The sequence below is a fragment of the Mustelus asterias genome, unplaced genomic scaffold (assembly GCF_964213995.1).
Source record: "Mustelus asterias unplaced genomic scaffold, sMusAst1.hap1.1 HAP1_SCAFFOLD_856, whole genome shotgun sequence".
NCBI lineage: Eukaryota > Metazoa > Chordata > Chondrichthyes > Carcharhiniformes > Triakidae > Mustelus > Mustelus asterias.
In genome coordinates, this window is record NW_027590802.1 from 48,957 (window position 1) to 62,688 (window position 13,732).

General features: G+C 44.8%; 1 protein-coding gene and 1 non-coding gene across 2 annotated transcripts; one reads left to right on the forward strand and one right to left on the reverse strand.

Moving 5' to 3' along the window:
- Nucleotides 1-1,341: 1,341 nt before the first annotated feature.
- trnan-auu (transfer RNA asparagine (anticodon AUU)) lies at nucleotides 1,342-1,416 on the reverse strand. Its single transcript has one exon. It is a non-coding gene; the product is annotated as a tRNA-Asn (tRNA).
- A 5,405-nt stretch (nucleotides 1,417-6,821) lies between these two features.
- LOC144487537 (putative G-protein coupled receptor 139) lies at nucleotides 6,822-12,467 on the forward strand. The gene is made up of 2 exons (XM_078205623.1): nucleotides 6,822-6,870; nucleotides 11,566-12,467. The coding sequence occupies exons 1-2, from the start codon at nucleotides 6,822-6,824 to the stop codon at nucleotides 12,465-12,467; spliced, it is 951 nt and encodes a 316-aa protein (XP_078061749.1).
- The last annotated feature ends 1,265 nt before the right edge of the window (nucleotides 12,468-13,732 follow it).

Below are 13,732 nucleotides of genomic sequence, written 5' to 3' on the forward strand. Positions count from 1 at the left end.
TAAAAAAATGATTTATGCATGAGCCTTTAATTTTTATTTCAGACGTTTTATTCACCAAAAACAAGTTTCTATTTTAAATTGTCATGTTTAGATCGAACGCAAGTGACTGCATCAGCCAATGAAAACAGCGATTCCTGTTCGCTGGAACATGAAATCGACAGTGAGGTGAAATAGTCCCGCAAGCTGCTCATGTGACACTTTCAATTTCCAAAACCCACCAAACCCATCACTGTGGCTTTTGTGAAACTTACAAAGTAACACACGGCAGGCATTCATCACGGATGGCAACTGGCACAACTCATTTACGAAACATTATCCTATCGCTTCTCTTCCTGTTTCTGTCGCTGACTGTCATCCAGCTCCCTCTGGTTGTCCATCTCCCAGTGTCAATTCGCTGCTTGATACAGACACAGAGAGTTGGTGAACCCGAAAGCAGGGAACCAGGAAAGCAGGGAAAGCGAATGTATGACACACAGCATTGAGAAGAGATGGAGTTTAGAGATAACAGTACAAAGAGACAAAGAGATCTCATCTTCCTGATCCAGTTATTGATTACAGGAATGTACAGAGTGCCAATTATCCACTGTCACGCTCTCCTTCCAGCCTTGAGCATGGGGTTAAGTTTTGAAGTGTTTGAAGGTTTGCTGCAGTTACTCAGGGTATTGTTGAGACCACATTTGGGATCGTGTGTGCAGTTTGGATCTCCGCATTTTAGACAGAATAAAAGCAAAATAATGAGGATGCTGGAATCTGAATCAAAAACAGAAAATGCTGGAAAATCTCAACAGCTTTAACGAGAAAGGATAGATAGCATTGAAAAACTGCAGGGATTCTATGATTCTATGGGTTTGATAGCGTGGAGGCTGAGACATTATTTTCCCTGATCCGGGAATATAAAACAATCTCAGGATAAGGCGCTGATGATTTAGGACTAAGGTGAGAAGAAATTGCTTCACTCAAAGGGCAGTGAATATTGGGAATTCTCTACGCCAGAGGGTTGTAGATGCTCCATCATTGAACACATTTCAGCCTGGGGTTTGACAGGTTTATGATCTATCCAGGAATGAATGGAAGCAGGGATATGGAATTGGAGCAAATGCTCATCCACGAGTTTATGTTTCGATTGTAAATTTTTTAAAGTTTAATGGTATAATGGAAACATGTAGATGATGTTATATGTAATATGTTTGAAGTCAATCGTCATTAAATAATGTTGGTAATACCAGATAACAGTACAGCAGGTAACAATTGAGAGCTATTTTTTATTGACGCCCACGGACCCACTGCCAACCCACAACTGTTTACCTATGAATGCTGATGGCGAGAAAATAGTGAAACCGCCGTCCCTGGGTGGTCTTGAACCACCAAGCTTTGCAGTTAATAGCTGAACGCGCTAACCAATTGCGCCACAGAGACTGAGATAACAAATGCGACAGATATTCTAAACTGGAGTGTCAATGGCCACAATTCTATTTCTGCACAATTTGTTCCAGAACTGCAGCATGACCGCACCGTGTACAATTTTATACTGGTCTCTTTGGTTACGTTGATCCCGCAGCATTGCTGTAGTGTGTTGGTTATTCCCTTTCTCCTATGAATGTGCAGGTAAAATGAATCCATGTGCCTTAGCACAGGGAGGAATTCAATGGGAGGGAACGGAACTGACCACCAGAAGACCAAGGATCCAGTATTTTCCATTCAGTCATCAATAACACCATTCCCAGCTGCACCTCCTTCCAAATATTGCGACCCATTTCCCTCAGGATCTGTCCAAAGATGTAATATTTTCCTTCTTTTCCCCTCATTTTGAACTGAGATTCGCTTCAATACCCAACAGAAATTGAACTGCAAACCTGAGGGCTAACCGTGGGAAACAGGTCTCTGGGTAAAACAAATGTTCATTTTCAGATTCACAGTACTCAGCTTTTCACTCAGATGAAGGAATTGATCACTGAAAAGCTTTGGAAACTTGGTGTGAATATTGATTGTGACTCACTCAGGTATTGTGTAAATGCTACTCGAAGGTTCAATGAGCGGGATATAATCTATGTAAGTTTTGCTGAGTTTGTGTTCGGAGTAGTGGGAGGTTGTTTGAACCGGGTTGAATTTTGCGTCAGGAATGTGCAAGAACCCGCAGATTGAAGCTGCAGCCGCCGCCTTTTGCCGGCAGCGGCAGTGGGTGATTGGAGAATGTGGGCTAAAATCCTGCTGCGTTTCCCTGTCTCACTCACGCGGAAGAGAGAATCATTGATGGAGTTACTTCCCCGACTGAAATGTTGCTTTGCGTGACTGTTAACGGAGGTAGCTCCGCAGGAGCTGTTAATAATCTGATGCAAAGTAATATGGAGTAGTACTCCAATGGCGCAATCGGTTAGCACGTGGTACTTATGCAATAGTGTTGCCAGAAGGCTATGCCGAGGTTGTGAGTTTGAGGCTCACTTGGAACAGATGTGTTAGGTGAGGCGATGGGGTGCTAGCATTCTCGCTCGATCAGGTAACAGTCTGGGGACCACCATGGCAGCTTTTGAAATTTGAATACAATAAAGAAGATTGGAATTAAGAATCCACTAATGACCATGAAGCCACTGTCCATTGATCCATGATTCACTCATGTCCTTTAGGGAAGGTTCTTCTCTGATCTGGCCTTCACGTGACTCCAGAGCCACAGCAGAGTTGTTGCCCCTCAACTAGGGATGGCCAATAAATGCGGGTCAGCGACGCTTATGTTCTACGAACGAACGATAAACCCAGAACGTGCAGGTTTGAGAGAAGCTTTCTAAACCGTCAGAGATGGAAACGGGAGTAAGTGAAAAATATTGGGTTTGAGTGTGCGCAGAGAGATGGGGAAGTGTAAAATACTGTTTTCAGTTAATTTTCAACAATACATTATAGATTTTCACTCTGAGTTTAAAACAACGTAGAGATGCATTTGCAGTCGCGACTTTCTACTGTAAGCGGGTGATTGGAGACTGCGGCAAGAAATCCTGCTGCTTTTCCCTGTCTCACTCACTGTGGAGCCGGAGAAGAGAGAATCATTGTTGGGTTTGTTTCCCCGTCTGCAATGTGGCTTCGAGTGACTGTTATTAACGGAACACGCGCTGTCGGAGCCTTTAATAATCTGACACAAATCAATGGCATTCAGCCGGAATCTGCAGGTTTGCGGGAAGCTTTCTGAACCATCAGAGCTGGAAACGAGAGTCAATGAAAAATGTTCTGTCGGGTGTGACTGTGTACCGAACTGTCAAGGGGAAGGGTAAATGTAACATAGTGTCAGATACAGTATTCAGTTAATATTCAACAACAAACGCGGATTATTGTTATTTTCCTCACTTTGAGGTTGAAAGTATGTATAAATGTTTCTGCCCGTTGTCAAACCGGGAATATTTTGTTAGGTGAATGTGGCAATCACTACACTACGGAAACAATGCGGTCCCTCCACCCTGGAAGCTTTGAATGAATCTGTGCCAGAGGTCACCATTGCAGATGTCAGAGCAACTTTCTGAAAGGTCAACCCACGGAAAGCAACAGGCCCGGATGGGGTACACGGACGAGCACTCAGATTCAGCGCGGATCAGGAGGTGAGGGGATTCACAGACACCTTCAATCTCCCTTTACAACAATTTGGGGTCCCTATCGACCGTCATCCCAGTACCAAAGAAAAGCCAAGCAGCGTGCCTCAATGAATACCGTCCGGTGGCTCTGACATCCAGTGCTTTGAAAGGCTACTAAAAGAACAAAGAACAATACAGCACAGGAACGGCCCTTCGGCCCTCCAAGCCCGCGCCGCTCCCTGGTCCAAACTAGACCATTCTTTTGTATCCCTCCATTCCCACTCTGTTCATGTGGCTATCTGGATAAGTCTTAAACGTTCCCAGTGTGCCCGCCTCCACCACCTTGCCCGGCAGCACATTCCAGGCGCCCACCACCCTCTGTGTAAAATATGTCCTTCTGATATCCGTGTTAAACCTCCCCCGCACCCCCCTCCCCTCACCATGAACCTATCACCCCTCGTGAACGTCACCACCGACCTGGGAAAAAGCTTCCCACCGTTCACCCTATCTATGCCTTTCATAATTTTATGCACCTCTATTAGGTCTCCCCTCATCCTCCGTCTTTCCACACGTGGCACGAATCAATTGCAGTGTCCAGGACTGCCTGGATCCACTGCATTTCTGGTTGTACCATAGTTTGCTATGGTTCCTGCTCTAAGACCGCAAGAAACTACAAAGCCCACTCCATCACGCTAACCAGCCTCCCACCCATTGACACTGTTGACACTTCCCGCTACCTCGGCAAAGCAGTCAGCATAATTAATGACCCCATGCACCCCAGAAATGATCTCTTCCCCCTTCTTCAGTCGGGAAAAAGATACAAATGTCTGAGGACACGTACCAACCGATTCAAGAACAGCTTCTTCCCTGCTGCTATCAGACTTTTCAATGGACCAATCTCGCACTAAGTTGATCCTTCTCTACACCCTAGCTATGATTGTAACACTGCATTCTGCACTCTCATTTCTTTCTCTATGAACAGTATTCCTTGTCTATATAGCGCATAACAAATACTAATTTTCCACTGTATGCCAATACATGTGACAATAATAATAAATCAAATCAAATCAAATCAAATCAAACACCCACAGAAACATAGTGAATGTTGAGAAGTTCTTTGTTTTAACACAGGGTATCACTGAATGGGACTCTGAATGACGGTAACTGGCAACATCCCATAATAGTCTGATTAGTCAGAATGTCAATCACCAGTCTCGCTCAGAATGAGGAGAAAGTGAAGCTCCCCTCTCTACTCCCCTTCCCCACCATTGACAGTCCTGGCCTCTGCAGCAAATTCCCGTCTGCAAATAAAACCCGGATTGATCCATCTTCATCATTACGAACAAAAGCCTGTTTGCAGCTGAAGCTCTGATATTGTGTGATTATATTTTTTTCTAACCAAATGCCATGTTTTACCAATTGATTAATAATGCGTGTTAGTTAATTGACTGTTCTTTTGTTCACAGCCGTTCAGTGTGACGATCAAAGCTCCCATCCTGAGCAGATGCTGTCTCGGGAAAGGGAATCGCTTGAACTGAACTGTCGGATCCCCGATGGTTCTGGTATCTGTTGGGTGAATGTTTGATCCGATGTTATTCTGGTTTCCTCTCGCTGTATTTGAACAGCTGACAGCGCCGCTGTTCATTGTGACTACCTGCCCGCGATTCTAAACAACCCGCAGCAGACAGGAGCACCTATCTAGAGTTTTCCTACGGCTGTGGGAATGTTTTCTATCACTGTGAGACTGAAAGCGCAGTAATACGCAGCAGAGTCAGTCCACTACAGACCCAATGTATTTAAACTAGTCACTTTTTTCCCACTCTGGAGTTGCTGCAAAATCTGCTTTATCCTCAGTATCCCAGGAGCTTTTACTCACGATAAATTCCGTTTGTAGATCTGGGAGCTGTCGATACCAATCTAAATAAAGTTTAGATTTATTTATTTGTCAGAAGTAATGTTTGCATTAACACTGAAATGAAGTTACTGTGAAATCCCCTCGGTCGCCACACTCCGGCGGCTGTTCGGGTCAATGCACCTAACCAGGACGTCTTTCAGAATGTGGGAGGAAACCACAGCACGCAGATGAAACCCACGCAGACACAGGGAGAACGTGCAAACTCCACACAGACAGTGACCCAAGCCAGGAATCAAACCCGCGTCCCTGGTCCTGTGAAGCACTGTGCTACCCTGCCGCCAGTGCCAGCAATAATAGTTGCTGGCTGTGGCATCAAAGGTGCAGGTCATTGTCACCTCTTCTCCTTGTGCCTTAACATGTGAGGAGCGTCGCTGAGTCACAGAATCTTAGTTAGATCTGGAAAGAGAAGAAATATAATCACATCTGAACAGTTCAGGCTATAGGGTGCTAAGATTTGAACCGTGCTTGATAAATGCGAGAAAAGATTAAATGTATTTAATCTCCAAGCACCTGCTCGGAATGATCCGCACACAACCCAGATGCTGAGCAGCCGCATTGTCGCTTTCCTCTGTGTAAAAGTGAGTTGGGTATTTGACGGTATCTGTTCTGCATCCCACTCCCAATAATCTGTTGTTGCCTCAAAATATCTTCATCTCACTTCTTGTATCGCTGGGGACGCTGTGAACCCAGTGGATGGTGAGCTGGTGATTAGCAAATGGAATCACCCCGAGCTGGGTGACTCATTCTCAGATTTTGGTTCCAGAATTCACGAGCAGAGTGAGTGTCACTGTCTGGTTATACTGACCCCGGATATCGATCTTTTGGTTTTATTCCATTCGTACTTTCGAATTCCCATTGTCTCATTTGCAGGTAACGACGACTCCCACTCAGGGGTTTTGTTTTTCTTCACACTTTCAAAGGATTTCACAATCGCGGCCGATGCTATAATGTGTCGTTCATCCCTAATAGACCCAAGGGATTTGGTTGACATTTTGCTGGTGCTCGTGCCGAAGGCTCCCAACATAAAAGCTGCTCATTCACTATTAGAGCTACCCAAAGCTAACATAAAGTATATGAAGGAGGAGGGCGCCAAGGGTGTTTTGAAAGGAACAATGCGGTCCAGTTAAAAAGAAATGGCAACAGTTATTCAGTAAAATGGGGCGTTACTGACCGATTTATGCAGTCTGGGATGCGTCGAGCAGCAGATGGGGTCAGACAAAATGTGGTGTGTCGTTCAGGACAAAAATAAATAAAACATCTTGTTAACGTTCATGTTAGCTTAAACGTTCATCATCGATTTCAAAATAGAACACAGCATACATGTGAAATACTTCATTCATTGCTCTTCCTGCCAGATGTCGGGGTTCAGGGAGCATTCTAGTGGCCCTGACGGCTATGTCTGCGGTAAGTTTGACTAGCTACAGCTCCTCACACACAGCATGGTTCGGTTGGAGCAGCAGCTGGACACACTACGGAGCATCCAGGGAGTATAAAACATGATGGACACTGGCTTCAAAGAAGTAGTCACAACACTGATCCAGATAGGTCGATGGATGACCTCCAGGAGAGGCAGGCAGGAAATGCAAGAGTCTCCTGTAGCTATTCCCCTCCCATACATATATACCTTTATAGATTTTGTTGGAGGTTGGGGGCAGATAGACTCTCAGGAGGAAATACCAGCAACAACCAAGCCTGTGGCAACACAACGGGTTCTGCTGGAGAGCAAGGTCGGGCTAGGTCTTAGCGAGTGATAGTAGAAGGATTCTCGATAGTCAGGGACACAGAATGACGTTTCTGAGGCAGCGAACGACACTCCCGGATGCAGTGTACAAGGATCCATGGCTGTCTCTGAGCAGGTACAGGGCATATGAAACGGGAGGGTAAACAGACAGATATCATTGCCCACATTGGCGCCAACGACATAAACATGAAGAGGGAGGAGTCCTGCAAAGACGTTTCTGGGAGTTAGGTAGGAATCTACAAAGCAGGACCACGAGGATAGTAATCTCAGGATTGCTGCCAGTGCCACGTGCTATTGAGGCTTGTCACTGGGATGTCTTCTGTTGTTTGCAGTGTATATAAATGATCTGAAGGAAAATGTGGGTGGTCTGATTAGTAAGTTTGCAGATGAAACGAAGGTTGGTGGAGTTACTGGTAGTGCTGGGGATTGTCAGAGGATACAGCAGGATCCAGTTAGACTGGAAACTTGGGCACAGAAATGCCAGATGGAGGTAAATCGGGACAAATGCGAGGTAATGCATTTTGGAGGATCAGATTTAGGTGTGAGTTACACTGTAAATGGCAGAACCCTTCGGCACATGAACATACAGAGAGATCTGGGCATGTGGGTACACATCCACCAAAAAGAGGCAACACAGGTGACCAAGGTGATAAAGAAGGAATATGGCATCCTTACATTCATCGGCCGGGGCATTGAGTAAAATAGTTGGAAAGTCATGTTGCAACTATATAAAACGTTTGTTCTGGCGCATTTAGAGTATTGTGTGCAGTTTCCGTTGCCACAGTACCAGAATGACGTGGAATCTTTGGCGAGAGTGCAAAGAAAGTTCACCAGGACGTTGCCTGGTCTCGAGGGTGTTGGCTGTGAGGAGAGTTTTAATAATCTAGGATTATTTTCACCAGAAGGACGGAGGCTGAGGGAACTGAGAAGACCAGACAGAGGTCTGCAAAATTACGAGAGGCATAGACAGGATGGATAGTCAAAGGCTTTTTCCCAGGGCGCAAGTGTCATTTACAAGGGGGGCAGTGGTTCAAGGTGAGAGGGGAAAATTTTAAGGAGAAGTCTTTCACACAGAGAGTGGAGGGTGCCTGCAACGCGCTGCCAGAGAAGGTTGTGGAAGAAGAGACATAAACAACTTTTAAGAGGCATCTGGATGGGTGCATGAAAAGGGAGGGATCTAGATCGTAAGCATAGGAGGTTTTTTTAGTTAGGGCATTATGATGGGCATGGACCTGGAGGACGGAAGGGCCTGTTTTTGTGCTGTACTTTTCCTTGTTCAATGTTTTTTGTACTAAATCAATTAAGTAAAGGAAATCACTGAAACGCAAAAGGACAAATGAGTTTCTAACATGACAGAGACAGGAGGAGCTGGTTTTGTGTTCGAGTTCAGGCTTGAATTTAGCATTTACCATTAGTGCATCTAATTAATGTTGATGCCAATTGTTGCGGGCTTTGATATCAGTCTTTTAATTGATCACAACTTTACCCTTTGAGTAAGCCAGAAAAGTAACAGAATTTTCTTTAAAAGATTTTAATATAAGCTTTAGCAACGACCCTGGGAAACTACAGTTCATATCCCTGGCTAGAAAGTTACCCAGAGATATTTCATGATACAAAGGCAACTAAAGTTTTCAAAATCGATGACAAGTAATTAGCATAAACCAATCACAATCACTTTATGCTTACTTCATTATAACATCCAATCATCAAGAAAACTTAAGAGTACAGCTCGCTTTTGTATCTGTGAATCACTCCCATTTTCCAGTAGTAGATGTCTAATTCATGTGCTTTGCCAGTCTCATGGCCTTGGTGTCTCTCTATGAAGCTGTTATAAGAAGACTTTTGTTTTTCTTCCTGTGTGAATTTTAAACTTATGTGACTATTAACTATTTTACCAACGCATGGTTTTGAGGGAGGGGGACAATAGAATTTGCAGCCAGCACTTTTGCTCATAAAAATAATAGAATCACCCACCTTGCCACCCACCGGCAAGAAACCAGGAGTTAATTTGTTTGTTAACCGAAGTGTGAGTAATGTGCATTGTTATCATGTAATTGATCCTCTGGAGACAATCACACAGGATAAATGAGATGCCCTTGGAGCGTGTGGCATAGCTAAGGTGAGCGGGTTGGAGAGTTTTCTCCCTTTGTGAAAAACGATGCATGGACCAGCGAATGGCCCTTTCTATGCCGTTTACTATCCCGTTCTCGCTGCAGTTGGCATTCCAGGTAATTTTTTAATTCCAAAAAGAACTTTGTTTTTGTTCGCGATGATTATATTGGTTGCATTGTGATGTCTCGACAGAATAGAATGGAGTGAATATTAATCATTCATGTAACTTCTCATATTCAATAACACTTGTTCTTGTTAGAAATATCGAAATGATTTGGAGGAAAATTTAACTGGTTTGATTCGTAAGTTTGCAGGCGACACAAAGATTGGTGGAATTGTGGATAGGGATGATGACTGTCAGAGGATGCATCAGGATATAGATTTGTTGGAGACCTGGGCAGAGAGATGGTAGATGGAGTTCATAGAACATAGAACAGTACAGCACAGAACAGGCCCTTCGGCCCACGATGTTGTGCCGAGCTTTATCTGAATCCAAGATCAAGCTATCCCACTCCCTATCATCCTGGTGTGCTCCATGTGCCTATCCAATAACCGCTTAAATGTTCCTAAAGTGTCTGACTCCACTATCACTGCAGGCAGTCCATTCCACACTCCAACCACTCTCTGCGTAAAGAACCTACCTCTGATATCCTTCCTGTATCTCCCACCACGAACCCTATAGTTATGCCCCCTTGTAATAGCTCCATCCACCCGAGGAAATAGACTTTGAACGTTCACTCTATCTATCCCATTCATCATTTTAGAAACCTCTATTAAGTCTCCCCTCAGCCTCCTCCGCTCCAGAGAGAACAGCCCTAGCTCCCGCAACCTTTCCTCATAAGACCTACCCTCCAAACCAGGCAGCATTCTGGTAAATCTCCTCTGCACTCTTTCCAGCGCTTCCACATCCTTCTTATAGTGAGGTGACCAGAACTGCCCACAATATTCCAAATGTGGTCTCACCAAGGTCCTGCACAGTTGCAGCATAGCCCCATGGCTCTTAAACTCCAAGCCCCTGTTAATAAAAGCTAACACACTGTAGGCCTTCTTCACAGCTCTATCCACTTGAGTGGCAACCTTTAGAGATCTGTGGATATGAACTCCAAGACCTCTCTTTTCCTCCACAGTCTTCGGAACCCTACCTTTGACCCTGTAATCCACATTTAAATTAGTCCTACCAAAATGAATCACCTCACATTTATCAGGGTTAAACTCCGGAGAAATGTGAGGTAATGCAGAAAGTTCAATCCGGAGAAATGTGAGGTAATGCAGAAAGTTCAATCCGGAGAAATGTGAGGTAATGCATTTTGGAAGGTCTGATAAAGTTGGGAAATATACAGTAAATGGCTGATCCCTTAAGAGTATTGATAGGCAGAGTAATCTGGGTATACAGCTACGCAGGTCACTGAAAGTGGCAACGCAGGTGGAGAAGGTAGTCAAGATGGCATATGGCATGCTTGCTTTCATCAGCCAGGGCATTCAGTTGAAAAATTGGCAAGTCATATTGCAGTCTTATTGAATCTTAGTTAGGCCGCACTTGGGAAATAATGTTCAATTCTGTTCGCCACACTACCAGAAGGATGTGGAGTCATTGGAGAGGGTACAGAAAAGACTTTCGAAAATGTTGCCTGGAAGGAAGGGCATTAGCTATGAGGAGAGGTTGGAGAAACTTGGTTTGTTCTCACTGCAACGACGGAGGCTGAGGGGCGACCTGATAGTCGTCTAAAGGATTATGAGGGTCATGGACAGAGTAGATAACCAGAAGCTTCTTCCCAGGGCAGAAGAGTCAATTACTAGGAGGCATAGGTTTACGGTGTGAAGGGCAAATATTAAAGGACATTTACGAGGCAAATTCTCTACACAGAGAGTGGTGGGTGACTGGAACTCGCTGCCAGGTGAGGTAGTGGAAACAGGTGCAACCGTGACTTTTAAGTGGCGTCTTGACAAGTACATGAATAGGATGGGAATAGAGGGATAATGTTCCCAGATTGGTCGGGTATTTTGTTCTGTTCAGTCGGGCAGCATGGCCGGTGCAGGCTTTTAGGGCCGCAGTGCCTGCTCTTGTCCTGTAATTTTCTTTGATCTTTGTTATTTGTTCTTAAAACGTGAAACCTTCTGGTGTAGATCTTCTGTTAAATATGAGGTTTGTGGGCTTCAATTCAAACGATAATGCCCTGACCAGGATCCGAAAAGAAAGGCCTAGTGTTTGGAATCAGATTTTCAACATTTTTAACCCTCCCTTACAGCCAATTTGATGGCTATCGTGATCCTATCCAGAGGACGGTGTGGACTGTCCCAGTGTATCACCTACTACCTGGTAGCAATCGCGGTGACTGATTTCCTGGTTATGATTTCTGCTGTCATCCTCAACCGGATCGGTGGCATTTACTTTCGATACAGTGTCCTCTCCACCACCCCCGGGTGCACGGTCAGCAGCGTCCTGGTATATACCACCCGTGATGGGTCCGTCTGGCTGACTGTAGCCTTCACCATCGACCGTTTTGTGGCCATCTGCTGCCAGAGCCTGAAGACCAGATACTGCACCGAGAAAACAGCATTGCTGGTTATCGGAATAGTCTGTGCACTGAGCTGTGTCAAAAACATCCCTTTCTTCTTCACCTATCAGCCCTTGTATATCCTAGACGGGGTGCCTTGGTTCTGTGATATCAAGTCCACCTTCTACACGTTAACCATCTGGCAGGCCTATCTCTGGCTAGACCGCATATTAACACCATTGTTTCCATTCTTCCTGATCCTGCTGCTCAACGCTCTGACTGTGAGGCACATCTTAGCAGCCAGCAGGGCCCGCAGGAGACTCCGGGGTTCCGAGAGTCGGGGAGACATGGAGATGGAAAACCGCAAGCGGTCTATTGTCCTGCTTTTCGCCATCTCCCTCAGCTTCCTCCTCCTGTGGGTCATATATGTCGGTCATTTCCTCTACGTACAGATTTCGGGTGAGCCATACTTCACCGGCCTGGATTTCAATGATCCGCAGTACATCCTTCAGGAGACGACCAACATGCTGCAACTACTTAGCTCCTGCACTAACATCTTCATTTACGCAGTGATTCAGACCAGATTCAGGGAAGAGATCAAGAACCTGTTGATGTATCCGTTCGCCACCCTCAAAGGTTTTCTGAAACGGTGAAAGAATAAAGAAACGTTTGCTTTTCTCAGTTAAAGCCTCATTATACATTACCTGCCACCATTGTCTGTCTTCCATCCTAATGTCTCAGTACATGCCACTTTATGTCCGTCAGCTGAATAAAAAAGTCAATGTTTGGGAGCGACTTCGAAAACCTAACGACTATAATGCCGGCTAAGAGTTCTCTGTCACCAGAACTGAAGCAGTGCTGCATTGTTGGCGGTTTCTTGTTTGTTGGTCTGATACATAACCCATGCAATGCGTCTGCCATCTGAGTGAAATTGCAGTGACCTCAGGGTCATTTTGACAAAGAAGAATGTCAGGAATTTATCCCAGAGCCTTGGGTTAATATTTATGCTTAATTGGCACCCCTGAACCAATCCCCTGCCCATCAATCTAACCAGTTGCAGAGTAAAGCAAAACAGATATCGTGGCTGGAATTTCGAAATGTGAGAGTTGAAGACACCGTTTCCTATTACGGTGAAGCTCCGTACTGGTATGATGACTGGTCTGGGACTCACAATGGAAGCAACCTGAACAGATATCTGTGCAAAATTACAATATAAATTGTCTGGAAATGGAGAGTGAAGTGCCGTCTTAATGTTATTATCGTTTTAATCAGCTTTAATTTAATTGTAATTTTCACAATTCAGTTATAATTGCTGGAATATAATGATAAATATCTGTTTTTTAACCAGTAATCCGTTTATGTCGTTCATTGGAAGGGAACACCCGCAATCACTGTTACCATAAAGACATTGGTTACAGAGACTCCATTGAGATTCCCCTAAGATGTTAGCAACCAGTGAACCAACACTGAACTCATGCTGGAATGTTAATACCAGTTACTGAACAATCCACTGAACTAGTGAAAGAATCAACTGTCCCTTTAAATCGCCTTGATCAACATTTCAAACAGTGCACCCCACCCGAAACCTGCTCGCCCTCTCCCCCCGCCCCCCACCGCCCCAACCACCCCCCCCTCCCCCCCCCCCCCCCACTCCCACCCCGCCTAGTCCCTCTCGCTATCTTATAGATCTTTTATCCATGAGGCCTTGAATCCCTTCAACTGTACCATCCAACAATTCCAGTTAATCTTCTTGCTGCATTCTTCCTAAAGCTTTGTTTCACTGTCCTGTTTCGACGACAAATATTTATCCGCCATACGATTCTGCTCCAGGATTAAATTATCTCAAACCAATTAAACAACGGGAGCTATTGAAGCATTTGATCGAGTCAAAGCTTTCTTAAGGTGTTGAATATCATCC

Coding starts and splice junctions, on each gene's coding strand:
- LOC144487537 (XM_078205623.1), top strand. CDS start 6,822: ATGTCGGGGTTCAGGGAGCATTCTAGTGGCCCTGACGGCTATGTCTGC. Junction 6,871..11,565: donor CCCTGACGGCTATGTCTGCG/GTAAGTTTGACT, acceptor CCTCCCTTACAG/CCAATTTGATGGCTATCGTG.